The following is a 23492-nucleotide window of genomic DNA, read 5'->3' on the forward strand; positions in this document are numbered from 1 at the left end:
TCGATGGACTGGCACGTTTGGCACTCTCTGACCACTGCTCTTACTGCGCTTTTTGGTATTGATGGTCTAGCCAACTTCACAAAGTAGTAGGTCCGTTGTACTCCGGGGTGCCCACTGTCGTGATGTATCTTCCTGATTTCGTCCTCAGAGGCAATGGCTTAGCTTCTTTCTTCATAGCCTCATATCATCTCCGTGGTACCCGAGTGAGCTTGTCGGCGAGGTTGTAGTCCGAGGTGACGAGCACTACGTCTACGGACAGGTTGTACTCTGTCACCAGTTTTTTCACAGTCTCCAGCCTCCGTCTTATCAGCATTTCGCTGGCTGCCTTGGTGCGTGCCCTGGCCTTGCTCGTGAGTGTGTCCGAAACCCAGTGGTGCACGCAAAGTGAGTCAGTGTGCACACGCAGTTTCTTCACTTCCCATGGAAGTGCCAGGTTAATGCCCTTTATTACAGCGTCGAGTTCTGCCAGGTTGATATGGGCAGTATCATTCGCCGGTCGCAACCAGCAGGCATCCTCAACTACGGCCCCATCTTTCTCCAAAACTACACCGATCGCTAGAGAACTTGCGTCCACCCACACGCTCAGTTCGTCTCCCTGCACGCACCAGTCCCCTGTGGCGGGGTCATTCTTTTTCACACTAGCGACGATCTCCTTTAACATTCGAACCAATAGTTCGTCGGTTATCTCATCGTCCCAGCCTTTAGTGACCGCATTTGCCCTCCTTTTTATGACGCCTGTCGCCGCACGAACCCATCCGCATACTGGAAGGTGCCCTACAAGTTTCCCGCACAGGGAGAACACGGCACGTCTTGTGTAAACGTCGGGAACTGCGGTTCCATGCCTCCACTTCAGGATCTCTCGCTCCTCTTGAACGCTCAAGCCCAATACGAGGGCGCCATCCTCAAGCCGCTCAGAGTCCTTGCAGTTTAGACCAAACTCGGCAAGTTTGGATCTTACGCGCGAAGATGACACGATATCTTCGTTCACGTATATATCGTCAATATACGCCGATGTTCCCTTTCTGATCCATTCTTCTTGTGACAACATGGCATTGACGATAGCCTTCATTATCTGGGGTGCTACGTTTAGCCCAAATCCGAGTCGCGTAAGACAGTATCTCTTCCCGGAAAACATCACTGTCTGGAAAGGCCACATCGCCTCGCCGATCCGGACCTGCAAGTATGCTTTCCTCAAGTCCAGTAGGGACACATTGGACCCCTGCCGGGGCCACTCTCGCAGCTTGCTGGCACAGACGTCGGCGTCCGCTGTGAACGCATCAACATGCGCATTCAACTCGCGGTAGTCCATTACCGGCCTCACCTTTGACTTGTTAGGTTGGGCAACTGCCATCAGCGGTATCAGGCCCTTGGAGGGTCCAAGTTTGTCGTAGGGGTATGGAATCAGCCAACCGTTCTTAATCCATTCACGGAGCTCGCTTTCGTATGCAGGCCTTATCTGGTCGGGCATACGGTACTCTGCCACTTTGTTTTGTAGTTTGGCCGGTTCCTTGTCTTCTGACCACCTCCAAGTGGCGGTCCACGCCTTCTGTTGGTCGTCGAATTCCGCACTGAAGTCCGGCTGGTCGACTCTTAGTGCGGTGCACACCGGGGGCCTATCCTGAAACTCTACAACGCCAGCGCGCGTTATGCGCACGCCGCCCAGGGCTTTGATGGCATCGTAGCCTAGCAACAGGCCGAATCTCAGCGGCTTTTCGCGTGTCACCAGCGCTTCGACGTTGGCCGAGTTCCCAGTTCTTGTGCGAATGTGTACCACACCCACGCCGCAACACATTCGTATTTTTCCAGTAATGGTAGTTATCCTGACGTTCTTCTTTTTCCACGCCCGACAGAAGTCCGCACACACTATGGTGCGGGAGCAACCGGAATCAAGGAGGGCTGAACATAACGTGTCATTAACTCGGACCTGAATGACAGGGAGCGCCTTGTTTATTTTCTGTTCGGGGAAGAGGTCGGCACTGGTACCTTGTCCCCGTTTCCCGCACAGTCTCGGGCCATGTGCCCAGTCTTGTTACAGCGGTAGCAGCGAACAGCCGTCGACCGCCTTCTACAATTTCTTGCCATGTGGCCCCACCCGTTGCATCTGTAGCAGATGACATCACCTTGCGGGCTGGGTCCCTGAGACGGTCCTTCGCCACTTGGTGGGGCCTGTGCGACGGCGACTACCGGTTCCTGCACCGTCGAGTCATCCTTCATTATTGTCCTGGCTCTGTCCACTAGGTCACTCAGCGGTAGTGAGGATATGTTAGAGGTTGCTCGCAGGAGCTGCTTTGCTCCAGCGGGGAGTCCTGACAGGAATTTGTAGGCTAGCGCCCTCTCGGGAAGACCGCCGGACAACACCGTCAGCTTCTTAAGTTCGGCGAGATACACGTCCACAGTTTCGCCCAAGCGTATAGACCTCGTCTCAAACTGCTCCCATGCAGTGGCGGGGTCAGTGGCGAACGCCCTGTACAACGCCGCCTTGATACTCGAGTAGTCACACTTCTCCTCAGCGCTGAGTTGCTGATATACAGCGAAGGCCCCGCCGGTCAGCCGCAGAGGAATCACGCGCTCGACATTTTTCACGCCGGACAACTGACAATGTAACTCGACCTTCTCAACCCAGCTGAGTACCGGGTCGGATCCGTCGAATTCCGGTATCAACTTTAGATCGAACCTATCCGCCATTGAAGAAAAGAAAACCAAGTTCGGAGTGGGGGGGGGGCCGAAATAGCTTGTATGAGTATCTTGTGTAGGAGACGGGGAGTCTCGTCGTGGGCGACGAAGCGTTTCACTGAAGAACCACGGCAACACACAGCGAACCAACAATCAATGACAGCCACGGCGCGAAGGTAACTAACAAAGCTCAGCTGACTGCACGAATAGAAACGGAACCCAACGGTCACTGTACTGATTGCCACGAACGTCAGAACCCGACTGCTTCGCACCTCCAATGGACCGATTTTTATTCCTCAAGATGGCCTAGCTAATTTGCATCCCCGCGAGATCTCGCGCGATCCTGCGAGATTCCGTCTCTAATAAAAGCAGGCAGGCGCCATCTTGAAACTCTTTCGTCCACTGCCCCGACCACAGGATCAGCCACCACCCCACACGCCAGGCACACACGGACCCTCTTGCGCCGAGGGCTACGGTTAGTCTCACACAGGCGTAAGTAGTTTTCTAGCACGGTAGAGGGAGCCAACCTTCCTTGCAGCAGCCTTGGCAATGCTCTCAATGTATCTATTCTAGTTCATATTCCCTGTAAACGTTAGGCCGAGGAGTTTAAAAGAAGTACTTTCAGGCAATGTGTTCTTGGCCATTTCTATTGGTGGTAGAGAAGGTTTCTTGTAGTTATTGAAGGAAACAAGCTTAGTCTTAGCAGCATTGAATGTGACCAACCATTTTTGTCCCCATTCCACTATGGATTGGAGGTCATCCTCTAGTGTTTCTGCCATTTCCTTGGATATGTGTTCATTTGTTTTCCCCTCATATCTGCTATAGAGAGTGGTGTCATCGGCAAATATACCCATCTCCGAAACAATTTTATCAGGGAGGTCGTTTATGAATATCAGGAATAATAGAGGTCCAAGGATAGACCCCTGAGGTACTCCCGCATTTATGTCATATTGTTTGGATGTACGTCCGTCGAGGACAACTTTGATTTTTCTATTACTTAAGAAGGATTTAATTACATTATGAATTCTTCCAGTAATTTCATATGATCTAATTTTCCTTTGAAGACCATCGTGCCATACCTGTCAAAAGCCTAAGATATATCAAGGGCCACCGCTCTACCCTCCCCTGTTTTATCCAATGAACGGTATATACGACTTCTTTGTTTATATAGCCTGTAAAATTTCAGCCATATCCAAAGATATTTACCCCCGTGCATATGTATCCAAACATAACGTATAAAGTGTAAACATTGAAAAAAGAGTTTCCCTTTTTGCTGTCGTCATTTTTTACCATATTTTCATTTTTAACTTGGAGCATAAAAATATTGACTGCATAAAAGAAAAATAAATTAACATCACTGGAATGCTTATTCTATTCTCTTTTCATCAATGTAATTCTTTTAAAAATTGACTAACAAATAAAAAAGATATGACTTGTTGAAGCACATTAGATATGTAATATTGCCAATGTCCATGAAAATACAGCATATGTTTGCATTGCTAGCCCATGTATGGCGTACTGCTGTCACATTTGGGCTAGTGCATCTGCTACTAATCTCTCGCTTCTGGACAGGGTCCAAAAGAGTCGCCAACCTAATAGGTTCCGAACTGTCATCTAAACTTCAGTCCCTATCCCACCGACGAAATATTGCATATCTGTATGCCTTTGACGAAAATACCCCCGACACACCCAACAAGCAGCGAAGTCCCACCCCTACATAGTTAAGATCCCTAGATGTAAGAAAGCCTTTAACTCTAATAGCTTCTTCCCCAGAACTCCAGGATTTTAGAATTCTCTTCCAGTTTCCTGCTTTCCAAACTGTACTGACATGCAGAAGTTCAAGTGTAATGCTACATCAAAGTGGGGTGAAAATCTAATAAAAAAAAGATAAAAAGAAAATATAAAAATAATGTGACCCATTAATTAAACTTAAATAAAATTAATCAACTAAAACATGTCATATAAATTAGACATAAATGAAATAATTCAAACAAAAACACACACAACACAAATCAAACGTAAATAAAATAAATCTAAAAATACATGTAACACATAAATGAATCATTTTTTTTCTGGATGTATTTCAGAATGAGGCTCGGAAGATGAACCACAAAGAAGTTGCTGAGGAGGACAAACGTAACAAATTGCCTTCTAATCATGAAGAAAAACGGAAACGGATTGAGTGGGAAGAAGAAGAAGAGAAAAAAAGGAAGGTAAATATAGTTCATTTTTTTTTAATTAATAAAATTGCATCATATCAAATTATTATAGAAAAAGTTTTTTAAAAATGTATTGTTTACTGATTTGTAATTCAAAATCTTGTGTTTTGTTATTCTTCCTCATCATTGTCATCCATTTTGCTTGTCAGTATTGATTCTTCTTCAGAACATTTTTGTTTTAGTTTGGCGCTTCAATCTTGTCAGTTTCTTCTCACCATCATATCTCTCGTTACAACATGTTGTTGGCTCGTCGTTGTGCGTATAAGTTTGTTAAGTTAGCATAAGAAGAATTGTCACAAGCCAGTTTGGAAAATGAAGGTTTAATTAGAGAAATAGATTAAATAAGTCACAAATACAAGTTATACTTAAATTGCATGTAACTAAGTAGAGAGGCTGTTTGGGTAGATGCGCTTATAACCATGTGTGACCCCCCCCCCCCCCCCTCAGCAATTATTTCATTTATTTTGTGCCTGCCCATGTCAGCATTCAAAAAGTCTCTTTTCAAATCTGTTATTCCTTGCTTTCATGTTTCATACCTCACATCTGAATATTGTTCTGAGTCTTGCCTCTTTTATCTTACCTGTCAATCTTCATTTAGTACCAGGTTATTCTAGAATGTACTCTGTAAACTTTGTTTCAGTACAGCAAGGTTAAGCACACTCATTCAACTGTGCTAAAATTGATACTAGTAAATCTACATACCCATTATCCAACATAAGAAAAAAATTAATTTACTTCAAATTCCAGAGATTATTAAAGAATTTGTGAAAGACAAATAATTAAAAGAACTATAGAGGTTGAGAGTGATAGATGCTTGTTGGGGCCTGTGTCGCTTTGTCTGTATTTTACTGACTGGTGACTGGTCTTGTTTGATAAGATAAAGTTACCAAGAATTATGAAGTTTTTGGTTATGAGAACAAACATCTTTTCTACAATTTAAATCAATTATTTCATAGTTTTATCAACATAAAATATGGTCTGGATTGAATTTGGAACAGAAGAATATAACACAGGTAGGTTCAGTATATTATAGAAATGGAATTGAATCCAGGAGTTTCATTTCATTTTGTCAAGTCGTAGAGATGAGGAAAGAAATATGATGTGTGTTAACATTGGTATCTCAACTAGAACTTTTACCTCGTCACTCCAGGGTTCGTACAGACTTGAAAAGTCCTTGAATTTCCACTTTTCCTTGAAAAGGCTTTATTTTTATTATTACCTTGAAAAATCCTTGAAAATATCTTGAAAATTGTATTCTTTATGTCCAATAAAAATTTGTGTTGAAATATTAAAAATAAAATCAAAATAAATACTATTAAATTATTTTTTAAGTATAAATATAAATACCATTAAAATCTAAAAAAAAAAAAAAAAAAAAAAAAAAAAAAAAAAATTCAAAATAGAATCAAAATACATTGTCCTGAAATTACGTAGCATTGTGACGTCCCTTTATCACAAAACTACCTCGGGTACTTTCATGATGACGAATCCCCCCCTCCTCCCTGCAAATTGTGATAATTTAAAAATAGACTAGACGGCAACCATCTTGGTTGGAAATTAAAAACCGTAAGAAAGTTAATATTTGAAATAAAATAAAAAGCATTTAAAACTACTTCAAAACACTAAAAATTATGCAGGTAGGTTGCACAGTAACTGTTATAGACTACGGTGACATTTATTTGTTATATATTTGATTTTTTTACCACTTTTTCGAATTGCTGAAAATTGCTTGAAAAATTTTAAAAAGCTTTAAAAAGTCTTTGAAAAATCTGACAAACCATGCTTTTGCTTAAGCCATAGTGAGCAGCGAGCATAGTAATATGATGTCCTGCCAGGGTGCTACTTGGAGTCTGACTGTTTGTAAAAAGCACAAAAAGGTTTAAGTGGAAAAATGGCTCACATGCAGAAAATGTTCTAATTGCCTAGCACAAGTCTGAATGTGCCTATGTGTTCTTACCAAACAACATACTAATCACTCCGTGAGTTAGAACTTACAAGTGCAAAAGAAAATAGTTCTTAAATAGATTTTAACCGCTACAGAATAATGCCAGTTCACAAAAGCAATGAAATAAATCAGTGAAACCAACATTATTTACAAAACTAACGATGAAATGAGGGTATCATGTTTATTAGAGAATTTTAAGTAGCAAATCCTTAAAATCATAGATCAGTTTATTGGAAAATGTTTGGGGAAAATATGACTTGTACGTATTTTTCAAAACAATTTGTCAAAAACATCAGAAACATAATGGCAAATCAGTTTTTAAAGATGCCTGAAATCGATATCACTGAAGCAGATGAAATTTGTCTAAATAATTTGGGCATTTTTGTACAGTTTTTTTTATGGTCAAGTAATGTTTATTTATATTAAATCCATTTTTAATATTGTTGTTAACACAAATACCAAACAACAATATTATAGAAATTTATGAAATTTTTTCAAATCGAAACTTTATATTTTCATATATGACACTATCATTTCTTTTTTATTAATAAAAATGTTTTGGAAATTTACAAATTATAAAAAAATAACGTTAATATTTTTTAAAAATTCTGTTTTCTAGATAAATATCAAATGCATTTTATATTTATCGATCTGTAAATGTTAGATTAGGGTGCCACAAATGATTTATATTTTTAAGAAAAATAGATTTTAAAGCTACAATTTTTGTTTAAAGTATTTTTCTTTTATGCCTTACTAGCGGGGGTACCCGGCGTTGCCCGGGTGTTTTGGAAGTTTGTGCGGTGTTAAATAAAAGAAAACAGAAGAACGAACACGTGAAAAATGGCTTAAATAAGCCTGTTTCGATATTAAAATTTTAAAAATCGGTGGGTACCCGGGTGATTTTGGGTGTGTGGTCGGGGTGGATAAGCGAAGTAAAAAAAAACCCAGAATAATGAACGTTATGTGAAAAATGGCTTAAATAACACTGGTTCAATATTTAAATTTAAAAAATCAAAAAAAAAAAAAAAAGAAGGCATCTCACACCACGATTCGAACCCAAAACGTTTAGATAATGAACCAACGCGCTAATCAACTAACCTAACGCGACGTACATGAAATTTAGTCAGTTTTTCAACTATTTAAAGTAAATCAGGTCATGACGTCATCTGACGCATGCATAGAACCAGTCGTTGTCACGAGAAGACCGTTTTTTTTTACATACATACATTTTCGCTTTTATATTTATAGATTATATTGTGAGCTTTATTATTATTATTCAATTGTTATTTATTATTATTATTATTATCATATTGTGAGGTTTCTTTTATTTGTTTCTAGACTTCACTATCAGTTTCATTTTACTTGTGAATTTCATTAAAACTAAAATGATAATCATCCTGGATGGGGTGTAGAAATCCCACAGAAAGAAGAAGTCACCCTTAGTTTGTCATACTAGCAAACATTTGAGCACACAAAAAATGCAGCTGAATTACGGGTAGGTTGAGAGATGATAACCAGTTTGTGTGCAAGAAGTGTGAAATAATGGAGATGGATGAGAACTCAGCTGTGGAGAAAATATACTTGGATGGCAAAGTTGTTTAGGTTGTTCACAAGTCACATTGGTGCATATGATGACACAAGTGCTAGTGTCATTGCAACAGTTAGAAGTGGATGAGTAAGTTCAGGGAAGTTGTGTTATTACTAACAAGCAGAGTGTTACCACTGTCAACCAAGGAAACAGTTTATTAGTCATGTGTCTGCACTGTGGTGCATGGAAGTCAAATTGGACTGGTGTGGGTTGCATAAAGGGTAGGTATGACAATGAAGGCAGAATTTTTTACCCATATAGCAAAAAATAAAGTAAAAACTTGTAAAATAAAGTTGATTAATTGTAATATTTGTAGCATTCTCAAGAAGAAAGATTCTTGTTTAGTAGTGACTGCTAGTTATAACGAAGTGAGCTGTCGAGAAGATGCTTTCTCTCTCTTTGATTCATAAGGAAAAGTATGTACATCTAAATTTTGGTATTAAACAGATTTTATTTATGGGAGTGTTGAAATCACAATTACAAGCAGAAAAAGAGAAGAATCTTAAATTTTTGTATCTCATTTATATTATGTGCGCAGCATCACCTCTTTATAGGTTATCTTAGTTAACAAACCCATCCTCTTTTCTATAAAATCATTCTCTATCGAGTTGACTTGACTATATCATATGATTCTCACATTTATCTGGTCTTGACTTAACTTTGCTAGGCGGTTTTGTTTGAACATTCCCCAGTACTATCAAATTAAAAACCGGCCACTGATCAAAGCTAATCTGTTACAGAGATTATTATGATACTATTTAGGAGATTGCAGCAGGAGTTTTGTGTAGAAGTTGAATTTTAGTAAAAAAAAAAAAAATTAAAAAATTGAAGTAATTAAGTTTGTCATTCTAGTAAGTCTAATGTTGACTATTGTAAAAATATGAAACTGCCTGTTTAAAAGAAGAATATGTTAAAAAATTGTTGTTTTCTGATTTTAATGAGATTTAAATAGTATTGAAAGATACAAAATTATTGTCGTCAAATGCCTTTATATGCCTAGATTGCAGATGTGGTTGAGCAGTATAATTCCAAACATCCACTAGAGCATTTTGATTTGCATTATGGTAAATCTTCACTCTACCTTCTTCATTGACGGTTAGCACCCCGATCTGTACAAAGTGCTAGGTCTCACAACAGTCCATTATATCTTCGTACATGTCGTAAAATACCCACGTTAAATTTTTGTATCTTGAATTTTGATACAGTTTAAGTCATGAACTCTTTACTGGTTGGTGTGGGGGAGTATTCTGGATCATTAATAAACAGTATCTTTTTTAAAATTACAGTAGCATCCAAAACTAAGGGACAAAATTTTAAAACCTAATATTTGTTAGAAATAACAACTGTGAAAAGCTGAAAACAGTCCTCTCGTAACGACGACTGGTTCTACGCATGCGTCAGATGACGTCATGACCTGATTTACTTTAAAGAGTTGAAAAACTGACTAAATTTTATGTACGTCGCGTTAGGTCAGTTGGTTAGTGCGTTGGTTCATTATCTAAACATTTTGGGTTCGAATTGTGGTGTGAGATATCTTTTGTTTTATTTTTTTCGATTTTTTTAAATTTAAATATTGAACCAGTGTTATTTAAGCCATTTTTTACGTGACGTTCGTTATTCTGTTTTTTTTTTCTACTTCGCTTTTCCACCCCGACCACACACCCAAAAACACCCGGGTACCCACCGATTTTTTTAATTTTAATATTGAAACAGGCTTATTTAAGCCATTTTTGTTTTTTGTTTTTTAGATTTTTACATTTAACATCGTTCATTTGCCTTATATTAGTTTTTTTTGTTTTTTTTCGATGTTTTGATTACCCCCCCCCCTGCTTAATTTTAAACGTTTTCTTTTTTTACTTTGCTTATAACAAACAAACCTGGTCATTGACCTCATTTGCTGAATAGCTATTGCTGTCGTCGCCGTGACGCTCGACGACTTCCGTGCGCGCACCTGTCAATTTGGTTCTTACTTAAATAAATTCAAACATCTTTCAGTAACTCATTCTGGCTGGCCGATTTTATTTTCAAACTTCACCTCAGGGCTTTGGGTTCGATCCCCCCGGTTTCATTTTTATTTAACACCACACATACCTCCAAACACCTGGGCAACGCCGAGTACCTCCGCTAGTCTTGCATTGAAACCTGAATTCTGTACGATTGGCACAACATGATCTTGAATACTGTTTTTATAGTTCTGTGCGAAGAGGCATTGTACCTTGGCTAGAAAACATTCCAAATACCATGACGCTTCCGCCCCCAAACTTGCCAGTTTTCTTAGTACACTTTGCACTAAATCTTTCACCAATACGTCTTTTTACATTGTTTTTTTCCATCATTTCCAAATAAATTAAACTTGCTTTCATCACTGAAAGATACTTTTGCCCAATTTTCATATGTCCAAATTACATGTTTGCAAACTCTAATCTCTTCTTCTTCTTCGAACTAATAAGTGTTTTTTTTTCCCTGGGATTCGATTAAACAGTCCTATTTCTTGCAGTTGTCTAGAAACAGTCTGTCTTGGCACATTAACACATGAGGTACTATTCATAACTCTTTTAATTTCTGTGTAAGACTTAAAATGTTTTTTTAATGACATACACTGCATTATTCGATCTCTTACCGAAGTTTTCCAGGGTCTGCCAGTTTTAAAAGCAATAACTATTTTGCCAGTATCATTGTAAGATATAACAACTCTGCCTCTTGGAATGTTTCTCTGAAATCTCTCTAATGGTGTGCTTTTCCTTGTATAGCTTCACAATAGCTTGTCTCACAGAGTAATCAAGTTTTTGGCGTTTCGCCATGGTGCTGGCTGATGCAACGTTTACAAATGACTAAGTAAGACTTATTCTTTAGAGAAATTTAAAAAAATTTGAACATAGCACACTGTTTACATTGTTTTTCTCAATTTTTTCCCTTACTTTTGGATGTTCCTATTTTGAAAATAAATAATTGTTATAATTCTTTTTCTATCTTTTGCAAATGATTCAAATTTTAGTATGTTATTATAGATGATAGCGACTACCTGTTGTCAAAATTTCAGCTTTTCACACTTATTTCTAACAAATATTAGGTTTTAAAATTTTGTCCCTTAGTTTTAGATGCTACTGTATATCAAATTTTGCCTCTTTAAAATGTAATGTAATAATATCATTATTTAGGGCTTCTGTGTTATAAAAGATAAGTCAATAAATGATATTCACATTAAAAAACCTCCCACATCCCCATATCTGTTGAATGCTATGACCAAAACTAATGACTATACAAAATGGTCTTCACAAAATCTGTCTTCTACTTCTAAATAATTGTGAAATTTTAAAAAGCTACTTTTGTTTTCTTTTTTCTGAAACACCTTACTCATCAAGCCTTGTAGAACTGATTTGTTGTGTTCCATTTTCCAACCCCCTTTTTAATATTTTTGCACAGGACTGTGAGTCAAAGGGACAGAATTATGATCGAGTAAAATTGCTTGAAGTTGGATCACTAGAAGCTGAAAAGTGGGAACGAAAAAAACGGAAGAAGAACCCAGACCCAGGATTTTCAGGTGAGAACTTTTTTAAATAATTCTGACATACGAAGAAGGTTTGTATTTGTATCATTTGGACCCTATCTTGGTTGTTATATTCACAACATTTTGACCAATGTAACCTCTGACCTTCTTCATGTGTATCTTTTTGAACTTGAGAACTTTCTAGTTGAATTTGGTAACTTTTGCTGATTCTAAAGATTCACAAGTTTAAATGGAGAGTTCTCAGGTTTGAAAAGGTACACTTGAAGAAGATCAGAGGTTACATAAGTTGAAACATTATGAAAATAAAAGCCAAGATATGAAAATAGTAGTTCAAATAATACAAAGGATACAAATTACCTCAGCTCAGAAATTCCGAAACCTATAAAGTTCGTTGTTGTTTGTTTTTTTTTTGTGCAGGAGTTTAGATGTGCCATATGATAAACTTTTTTTTTTCTGATTAATCTCACTGGGGTGCTTAATTTAATTTTTGTTTTCTTAGAAATTGTAAAATTTAAGAAATCAGACAGTCAAACCTTTCCATGAATCTATGATTTGGGTTGCATTAACTTTAGTTTAGAAATTATTTAAAAATGTGAGTAACTTTGGTCTGTGTTAAACTGAACATTAAAATTGCATTTTTGGTGATAAATGCACAGCTTGAATTGATGACAAATTAAACAATGAAATTTGCCAAATTAATGTACTTTTGTGCAAAGAATCCAAATATGTCACCGAAAATCTCCAGAAATTAATGGTTTCCAAGTAATATACTCTAAATATGGATAAATATGCTGCAATACCATAAAAGTTCCATGTATCCATTAAAAGTTAGATGATGACATGTCTAATTTGAGATATGGCTAAGACCACTATCTTTGAATGGAATAAATTGGAAGACGTGGAAATATTTGTGTACCTTGGTTCCATCTGGGCAGGTTGCAGCAGAGGCCAATCGTTGAGTTGGGGCTGCTAGATCTGCCTTTGTATTTTTCTAGTGATTATTATGAGAGTATAAAGAGGTTTCAGTAAAGACAAAGAGGTGTATTTATCAGTGTGTTATCTGGTTGATCGTCTCTACGGTTGCAAGACATGACTGATGATGACATGTCTAATTTGAGATATGGCTAAGACCACTATCTTTGAATGGAATAAATTGGAAGACGTGGAAATATTTGTGTACCTTGGTTCCATCTGGGCAGGTTGCAGCAGAGGCCAATCGTTGAGTTGGGGCTGCTAGATCTGCCTTTGTATTTTTCTAGTGATTATTATGAGAGTATAAAGAGGTTTCAGTAAAGACAAAGAGGTGTATTTATCAGTGTGTTATCTGGTTGATCGTCTCTACGGTTGCAAGACATGACTGATGAAGACGGCTGATTACCAGAAATTAGAAGTTTTTGATAATGACTGCCTCTGCTGCATCTTAAAACAAATTCTGCTGCATTTAAAAACACACATAATTGTAAAAAAAATCACAGGATATAATTTCTGTTTTAGGGCAGTTAACCATTTTTTCTATTAAAAAAAAAAAAAAATGGTTAACTGCCCTAAAACAAAAGAAATCCTGTGATTTTTATTATTTTGGTTAACTGCCCTAAAACGTTTGGATGGCCTTAAAATATATATTTATAGTTTTAAAAAAAATTTCTGCCAAGTTTTTCAGTGTGTTCATATGTAATTGTCTAAAAAAACGAGAAAATCATATTTTGGAGAGGCAAGTGAGGATGATTTAGCATGTATTAATCTATAATAATATCAAAGAAATTTTGTAAGGCATTCATTTTTAAACAGTCTTAGTATTAGATTTCAGTTTCTTGTACATAAAATGAATTAGAATTCAAATTTGAATTATCTAACTTTTAATGGATACATGGAACTTTTATGGTATTGCAGCATATTTATCCATATTTAGAGTATATTACTTGGAAACCATTAATTTCTGGAGATTTTCGGTGACATATTTGGATTCTTTGCACAAAAGTACATTAATTTGGCAAATTTCATTGTTTAATTTTGTGTTTTCACAAAGATATAGCATTTTTATTGAAAAAGTGTAAAAATATGTGACAAAACTCATATGGTCTTAAAAATGGGGGTATTTAGTTCTCTCTCACTGCAAGAATTGTACACTAGGGTTTGAACATGGGATTTAGAAGTCAGCGTTCCTGAGGAGGAGCATTCTGACCTGCAAAAAGTGCCTGAACAGTCATGTCAGCATTCCCCAGTAAGGGCACCCCAGGCAATAAGCAATAAACTCTTTTTCAAAGAGAGAAGGCAAAGCCTGGGACAGTGACCCTTTTCAAAACTGCACAGAACCAGCATTACACTGCAATAAACAGGGATCAGGTCACTACAGGGATGGTCTAATCTCTATTGATTTTAGGGGGAAAAATATCCAAATGTGCTATACACAAAAATAATCATAACTTCCTGATATTTTGTCAAATGTTAAAAATTTTAAAAAATTCTTTCTTAGATCAAGCTCTTTCTATCTCTGCCATTATTAAGATATGTTAATAATTTCAATTTTTTCACGTATATTGCTAATTAAACATAAAGTAAGTCAGTCAAAGTTGTGTTTTCTGTAATATAAGCGTCGTTTAAATTTTAAAATATGTTTCTAAGCCAAATTACAACACCAGATTATGAAAATAAACATTTATTTGTTTTAAAATGAATATTTAAGCGATAGATGCCATACATGTTTTTTTTTCTCAACATGATAAATTGAAGAAAAAAATGTTAACAGTTTGAATATTTTATTATTGGAATCCTTTGACATGAGTAATTTGTATATTTATTTGCGAACTGCTTTCCTCATCTAATTGTTGTTTCATCACGTTTCATCCAACTATTTGAAATGTAAAACAACTATGAAGATGAGGATAACAGTCCGCAAATAAATAATCTGCGTGTTGTTTGTTTGTAGTGTTATATAATGTGTACTAAGCCTATTCTTTCAGCATTTGAAAATAACACAACAGACAAACAACATAGGACTCTTTACTAACATTTTTTTCTTCAATTTAGCATCATAGCAAGGAAAAAAAAATGTATAAACTTCTGAAGATAGCATCTATTGTCAAAATATTAATTTTAAACAAATAAATATTTATATTACTTGTTTTGAACAGACTTGTACTATGTGTTTTTGAAAGTCGAATCACTCTTAAATATTGTTCTGATGTCATATGAACTGCATATTATTTAAATTTTTTCAGACAGGCCCAAGCTTAGAAATTAATAGCATTTTGGGAATCTCTACTTGTAGGAAAAACAAAAAAATTGTACATCCTTAAAATTTTGGTGAGGGAAAGGAGATAATCCTCTGTCAATCTTGCCTCCCCTTTGTCAATCAATTTTTTCATACATATGAAACCACGGCTAAAAAAAAGAACAATTTCAAGTATGAAAATATCTAACTTTTCTCTTTTCCAAAACAACAACCATCATGCCTGACAACGGTCGAAGGCTACACTGACTGAAATGTTGGACAAATAATACTCAAGATGAGAACAATAATCCGATCAAAAGAAGTAATGTAATCAGCCTTCATCTAAAAAAATTCAGAACTGTAAATAAATAGTTGTTTATTTTCATAATATTGCATTGTAATTTATAAACTAATTTCAGATGTATTTTATGATTATAAAGTAAATAATTTCTACTTTTCAATTTTCAGTTTAGTATTTTTTTGGGTTTAAACTATTTTGTAAATAAGATCTGTCAGATTTCCATTGATTAGGCATCAATCACGATTATCAAAATAAAATGTTTAATTTTAATTTGTTAAGATTTTAGGATATTATTTATATATATATATATATATATATATATATATATATATATATCTACTATTATATAAAAAGAAACTTTGCTGTCTGTGTCTGCATGTTCCCTATGAACTTGGAAACGCTGAGCTGATTTTTTTCATATGAAGGTACATAGTGTACCTGGCAATGTTCTCAGGCAGGTTTTGTATTGGAATGTCTTTGATGAGTATCGAAAATCGATGATCGAAATAATCCAATGAAAGAAGGAACAGACAATTTTGACCAAAGTTAACATCTAACAGCAAGTGCATTTGAGACATTTTATTACCACACAAGCCGAAAGGCCTGATATATAAAATCAACAGTAGTTTCTTTGAGGTGCATTTGAAATGAATGTTTCTGTCTAAAGCATAATTGCGCCATGATACTTGACTTTTTCTTTTTAAATTTAAATTCAAGCCATTATCCCTGCACAAGCAATAAGGTAAAGCATATAAAATCAACAATAAGTTCTTTGATATGACGGGAGCGTTCGAAATGAATGTTTCTGTTTAAAGCACTATTGACTTTTGCATTTTAAACTTTTAAACTTTAATTCAAGCCATTATATATAAAAAAATGTTATAAAATCAACAGTAGGTTCACTACAGTACAATGTAGACTGCAATGTATTGTGGAGTAAGTTACTGCCTGGAGACATGTGAAGCTTCCTCCCAGTGCACCGCGATGGATCTCCAACTAGAGCAGGCAATCAATCGATTTGATTGAAAAATGGGTGATTTCACTGATTTTGATGACAATAAAATACGGGAGTGTGAAACATTTGTTGATCATCATTAAATACCGGGTAATGTTGGGTTTCCCTATTAGTAAAAGAGATGATATTCTTGAAATATTAAGACCTCCACCATCCCGGTTAGATCAAACAGTAAGTTCACATTTACTGATTTGTATTGTGATTATCTTGAAAAATTAATGGATATACAAAGTTAAGAAATAACAAAAACAAATATGACCTTCTTTCCTTTGTCCATTTTTGTTCATACATCACACAATACAACAGCCGGTTTCCTGCATTGCAATAGCCTTCTTATACTTCTCTATATCTATCTGTTTATCTATATATTAGAAGATTAAAGAAATAATGAAGGATTCTTTAAATGGAGACTTATCAAGATAAAAAAAACTACACATTTAAGATGGAGCTTATTTATATAAAAAAATTTATTGACAAAATAAAATATATACTGGTGTATATAAATTTATTTATCAGGTCAGATAAGGACAGGACATTGATGGAAGGAGGATTTAAAGGTGCTCTTTATACCTAGGAATTTTGTTGCATAATTCTTTTCAGAAGAGGAAAGACAGAATTAGGTTAGATATAAGACGATGCAAAATCTAATTTAGGGTATACTAGGGAGGAGATATTAGGAGGGAAATTTTATGATATCTGAAAATAGGAGGGAGAGAACAATGTGGGGTGGGGGGTAGGTGAGAGGCCCATGTGATTGATAACATAAGGAGGGGATACATTGCAGTTAGAATGGGAAGTTAAAATTATGGAAATTATAGGGGTTTCTCATGGAGATATTAGAATTAAGGTGAAGATTGGTAAAATAGTGAGGAGCAGTCAAGAATAGTGTTTTATGGGGATGGGGGAAGGGGATATGAACAGATGGGGTGATAGCTTAAGTAGAGGTTATATTCACAGAGATAATTCACATATATATAGAATTATAGATAATTCACATTCTATATTCACAGAGATAATGAGGGGAAATGGGTGAGGATATGGACGGGCAAGAAAGGGTAAATATGTAAAGATAGTTGTATAACCAAATGTGTGATCAAGTGATGGATAGGGAATAAAGTATTAAAGAATAAGACTAGAATTAAACCTATTATAAGAAAATCTGGAATTGAGTAAATCAAAATATCTGGTGATCTAGTAAAAGAGTAAAATAAGAACAATATAAAGAAATATAGTAACATAAAATAGAACTAAGGAACAGAGAATAAATAAAATAAAGATAAAAAATAAAAAGGAAAAATAAATTTAAAATAATAATGAATGAAAAATAGTACTTAAATTCCCTTGAATTATTGTTATTATTTTAATTTTTTGCCTTGTCTAACATTAAACATTAGACAAGACGAAAAATAAATAAAAAAGTAACAAATTTTCAACATATTTGAGAATGTTTCTGTAGTGGATACAAACATGTTCAATTAATAAACAACGACAACTTTAAATAACAAAGAACTATTCATATAGAAATAATTTGTTGGAAATGTTTTGCTTAAAGAAAATGGTCACAACTTTAAGATAATTTTGTGAATACATCAGCGATATTTTGTCCTGATGATATGTAATTCAAAATAATAGATTCTTTTTTTACCTCGCTTTTTATGAAATGGTATTTTATATCTATATGCTTAGATCTTTGGTTGATTATCGTGTTCTGTGCTAAGACTATACTGGCTTGATTATCACAATTACTACGGGGCTTTTAGTGAATTCTGGCTCTAAAATAGTCTTTAGGATATTTTTATGGTAGAGTGCTTCCTGGGTTGTGTGTGTGATCGTAATAAATTCTGCTTCACACGTAGAGAGAGATACAATCTGTTGCTTTTTAGATTTCCATGAAATAATAGGCCCATTTTCTGATAGTCTGAAACAATATCCAGATATACTTTTTTGATCTTCGTTGTTTCCCCAATCTGAATCTGAAAATCCTTCTAATTTTAGGGGATTTTTTGATTTTCTAAATACTAACTTCTGTTCTTTAGTTCCTTTTAAATAACGCAGGGCTTGTTTAGCTCTGTTTAAATCCTTCATTGTTGATTTTGATTATTTTTGTGACAGTTTTGTTACTGTATAACATATATCAGGTCTCGTCGCAGTCCTTAAATATATGACTTCCTATGATTTATTGGTATAATTTATCGTCTATTATTTCAGATTGTGTGTGTATATTTTTATTAATATTTTCGACCAGTGTAGAGCGTTTTTATGCACTCTCCCATTCCAAATTTTAATAGTATTTTTTCAATGTATCTCAATTGATTCATCGTAATAAGTCCTTTCCTTTGAGTAAATTCTATCCCCAAAAACTAGGATATTTTGCCAAGATCGGCCATTTTGAATCTTTTACCTAATTTGTTTTTAACATCGGTCAACATTGTCACAATTTGATGCAATTAAAATATAATCGACCCATATAACCAAAATCAGTAGTTTATTGTCTTTGTGTTGGGTATATAAACAGGGGTCTGTAGCGCATTGTCTAAATTGTTTAATAATATAATCATGAAATACTGTATTCCAACACTGGGCACTCTGCTTTAGACCATACAATGACTTGTTAAGTCACAACACGCTATTTTTTCATTATAAATCCCTCTGGAGGGGTAATATAAATTTCACAGTCTCTTGGGGCATTCAAATAAGCATTTTTTATGTCCATTTGATACATCCATCAAATGGACGTAAAAAATGCTTTAGGTCATATTGCGATACGATTTGTAATAAAATTCTGATTGTCATTAGGTTTGTGGTTGGTGAAAATGTAGAAAAATATTCTATACCGTAAATCTGAGAGTACCCTTTAGCAACAAATCTAGCTTTGTACTGTTCAACACCTGATGCTGTAGTCTTTTTCTGTAGAAATAACATGTTTATCTTTTGGGAGAGGTACTACCGTATAGGTATTATTTTCAGTCAAAGCATCTATTTCTTTTTTCATGGCTATTTTCCATTCATCACAATGTTCTGAATTAATTGCTTCATTAAAGCTTTTTGGCGTATTTTCCATGGAATAGCAGTAGTCAATTTGATAACCTTTTATATTGTCGGCCACAAAAAAATCGGGTCGCCTTCTATTTCTTTTGTGGTATCTTTCGACTTCATCATCATCATCATCATCATGTGTACTCTTGTCTCCGACATCTTCATTGTCTTCATTTGTTTTAATAATTCGAGGAAATATAATTTCATCCTCTTCATATGATGGGATTTCGTCTTTAAAATTAAACTTGTCTGTGAATTTTACACATCGGATTCTTTTTATTTTATTTTTCTCTGGAAAAAATACTAAATTGGCTGGACTGTTTTTATCGTATCCAAGAAATATACCTCTGTTTTAACTATATATTTATAATATTATATATTTACTGTTTTTATCTATATATGTGAAGCAAGTTGAACCAAATATATGCATTCGGCTTAAATTTGTTTTTTTACCACAGAAAGCTTCATATGGGGTTTTAGATAGTGTTTTGTTAAAGCACCTGTTGCGTATGTAGGCAGCCTGCCATAAGTCCGTACGTCCAGAGGTTTTTGGGGAGTTTTGATGAATCAAAATGAGTAGACATTTTGCCATTTCAAAAAGTGTTCGCCATGCTCGTTCCGCAGTCCCGTTTTGGTGTGACGATCTAGGAGCTGATTTTTCATGCTTGATACGATGGTTAATTAGTAAAAGTTCAAAGTCGTTATTACTGAATTCCATACCGTTGTCAGAGTGAATACACTTTAGTTCATCGTAGGGAGCCATGTCGGCTAAATATTTTTTAGTTGCTAGCAGGGTATCAGATTTGTTCTTTAAAAAGTAAATCATTATTAAACCTGAATGATCATCTACGAAATTCAACACATATCTATAATGTTCTCTAACCATCAGTTCCACAGGACCGCCGTTTAAGTCACAATGCACCATTGATAGGATTTTTTTGGCCTTCTTGTCTGGTGTCTTGTTTTAATAGTTTGTCATTTTCCCCTGCGTACAGATGTCGCAGTTGAAGTTTTTTGATGTTTGTATTTTCATTCCATCAACTACGGTTGGCAACTTTTTGATATCAGGAATATTGCAGTGTCCAAGAATTTTATGCCATGTCTAGATCATGGCAGGCAGTTTTCCATTTTTTTTAATGTCGAATACAGTTCCACTCGGGTACACCAGTTTTGATTTATTGGGGCTAAAAGTTTATATTTGCACCTTGTTTAATGCCAGCTTGTACAGAAAATATATTTTGTTTAAATTTTGGGATTAGAAGAGCGTTTTCTAGAATACAGAAGATATTCACCTTTATTGTTCTTTAGCGAGATTTTAGCATCGCCTCTTTTCAAAACGATATCATTGACTTGATTCCCATCAGCTAGTTCTACAAAATGATTTTGTGGCTTAAAGTTGGGATTCCTTTGTAATCGGATGTGCCGTGGCACCACAATCGACAAGAAAATTATTATTGTTTGTTGAAGCGTTAAACATACATGAAAATAAAATGTATGTTCGCTAACGGAGCTCTCTACATTTTGAATGGATTCGCCCTTGAGAGTCCTGTATCTACATTGGAAACTCTTGTGATTAGATTGTCCACAATTATAGCAAATAATTTTTGTACTTTTCTTAGGAGGAAAATTGTTTTTGGCAAAGTTGTGGTCTTTATTCCCGGCATGGGTATAATTTAATTTTGGTGTTTTTATGTGTACATTTTTAAATTTCATGATATTTGTAGATTTGTTTTTTTCTGTGATCATTTTTTCCAGTTTCCTTGTAACTTCTGAGTGCTAACTTGAATTGGCGAAAGTCATGGATTTTTCTTCCTGGATTATCACGGTGGTAAATGGCTTGAAATCACTCGCTAATCCCTTAAGGACCATGTAAATTAACGGGCTGTCGCTTATAACTTCACCAGACATTTTTAAAGAATTTGCAGTCGTTTAAGCTCTTATAATATAATCAGTAATGGTTTCGGCTTCCATTCGTTTTAGAGAGGTCAATTCAGTATATAAAGAAATAATTTTGGGTTTTCCTTTTGATAAATAATGCTCTCTCAATATGTTCAATGCTTTGCAGCCATCGTCCAGGGCTTCTCATTACCAGTGATAGACTTCAATCATCTAAGCACTGTATTAATTCCGTAAAGACAGTTGCATTCTTTTCAATGAAGTCGGGATCGTTTCTGTTTTCAGGTTGTGTTTGAAATACTTTGTGTAACTTTTGAATTTGTAAATATCCTAGAAATTTCAATTCGAATTTTGATTCGAATCCATCGAAATAAAGACGCACGTTGGGTCCATAACCTCTAGAAGTGTAAGCCATGTTTAGTTTCAGAACAGTTTCCAATGGTTCGTTATTCTACACAAGTCTTGAGAGGTGACTGGTTTGCAGTAGACAGTTCTCGAGTTGGAATCCACAGAGCAAAAGATTCTTCCCGTGTTGAGACGGAGAAAACATATGCAAAGTTGCTACAGAAAGATTTAATATTTATGGAGCAATTCTGGTTTCTGATTGGTTGGTAGCAGAACGTGAATTAATTTGATTCATCAGTTCCTAGCAGCATCGTTTATAAATAGAATCTTCCAATTATGCGGGATCATACCTCCCATTATAGTCCAAAAATATTGTAACAATTACATTATTATGTTTATTTTATTGTTTGTTATAACATAATTTTCCAATGAATTTATAACAGTAGACGGCCCCCCCCCCTCCTTTTTGAAAATTAAAATAAAAATTAAAAAAAATTGTGATTTAGAATGAAGTCTACTCAGATCTGGTCTGGATTTCTTACAAAAATGTAATTTCACATTTCTGTATATTAGTATATTTCAACATAGAAAAATTAACAGAATGTTATTTACAATAAAATTTATTCTTGAACAGATTCTAACCCATCATTGAACATAATAAAAAATCAACCCTTTTTTTTCTGATGATCAAGATTTAGAAAAGATGTTTTGAAATTTTCTTTTTTCAGATTATGAGGCTGCTACATTCCGCCAGTATCAACACAACACAAAACTAATAAGACCAAATATGGATGAATATTTCAAGGAGTTGGAGGAAAAGTTAGTCTTATTTTCACCTGCTTTTATATAGAATTTCTTTTTATTCACTGGTTGCATAGATTTAAATGTTATATATGATGTGAGTTATTAATATATCTCATACAGCTTCATGCAGAGTGATTTGAGTGAGTCACCAGGACATTCAGTGGGTCAAAACTAAAGTTTCTTAATAAATTAAAATAAATCCTTTATAACTTTAAATGAAGAGAGAGACTGAATTTTCTATTTTATCATTGCCTTGAATTAATTGGCAGCATTTTTTTATTTGATATAAGAATTTATCAATCTCATAATCATTTTTACACAGAAACTGTCTAATGGAAACTTTGAATGTGGTTTTGTATTTCAAAGCATTTAAGATGATGAATTAAAATTTTTTAGCAAATCATTTAATGAAAGGCTTTAAAAGATATTTACGTCTCATGATTTTATAGAGAAATAAAAACAGCATATTTATACCTAAACAAGTAGTTTTATAACAGTTTGGCTCAATTAATCAATTACCTTTATGTGACTTACATATTTTATTTACTATTAAATACTAGCGGGGTGGGGTGGGGCAGCTTTGCCCAGATGTAAAATATGCTTAAATATGATATTTTAATTTATCCAGATTTCATATATATTATTATACAGTCATGATTTCAAAAGTAAAAAAAAAAGTATTTAGGTGCCATCAGTTAGAATCAAAACCAAAACTGTAGCATTCAAAGCTGGTGACGTTTCCACTGTACCAACATGACACGCATATGAACTGATTAAAAATAAACTAAGATGAATGTACAAAATGTTTAATGATTTTTTCAATTTTGACCCATTTTTGATCCCTTAAATTTTTTTTTCCCCAATTTTAACTGGCTAAAGACCCATAAAAGAACGGCCCGTAAAAATTCCAATCATTTAAGGTCCCTGGTGCCGCTCTGTAACTTTTTGTTT

The 23492-nt window shown here is 35.0% G+C and overlaps 1 protein-coding gene across 5 annotated transcripts in view; it reads left to right on the top strand.

The window, feature by feature from the left end:
* LOC145248003 (pre-mRNA-splicing factor syf2-like) overlaps nucleotides 1-23492 on the top strand; it is a 276024-nt gene that overhangs the window by 199121 nt on the left and 53411 nt on the right. For all 5 annotated transcript variants that reach the window (XM_080109690.1, XM_080109693.1, XM_080109692.1 and 2 more), the window contains 3 exons: nucleotides 4761-4886; nucleotides 11849-11966; nucleotides 22466-22556. In XM_080109690.1, coding sequence (XP_079965816.1) covers nucleotides 4761-4886; nucleotides 11849-11966; nucleotides 22466-22556 — 335 coding nt within the window. The remainder of the gene's footprint in view (nucleotides 1-4760; nucleotides 4887-11848; nucleotides 11967-22465; nucleotides 22557-23492) is intronic.

The sequence above is a fragment of the Euprymna scolopes genome, chromosome 26 (assembly GCF_053919585.1).
Source record: "Euprymna scolopes isolate OS-2025 chromosome 26, ASM5391958v1, whole genome shotgun sequence".
NCBI classification, from domain to species: Eukaryota; Metazoa; Mollusca; class Cephalopoda; order Sepiida; family Sepiolidae; genus Euprymna; species Euprymna scolopes.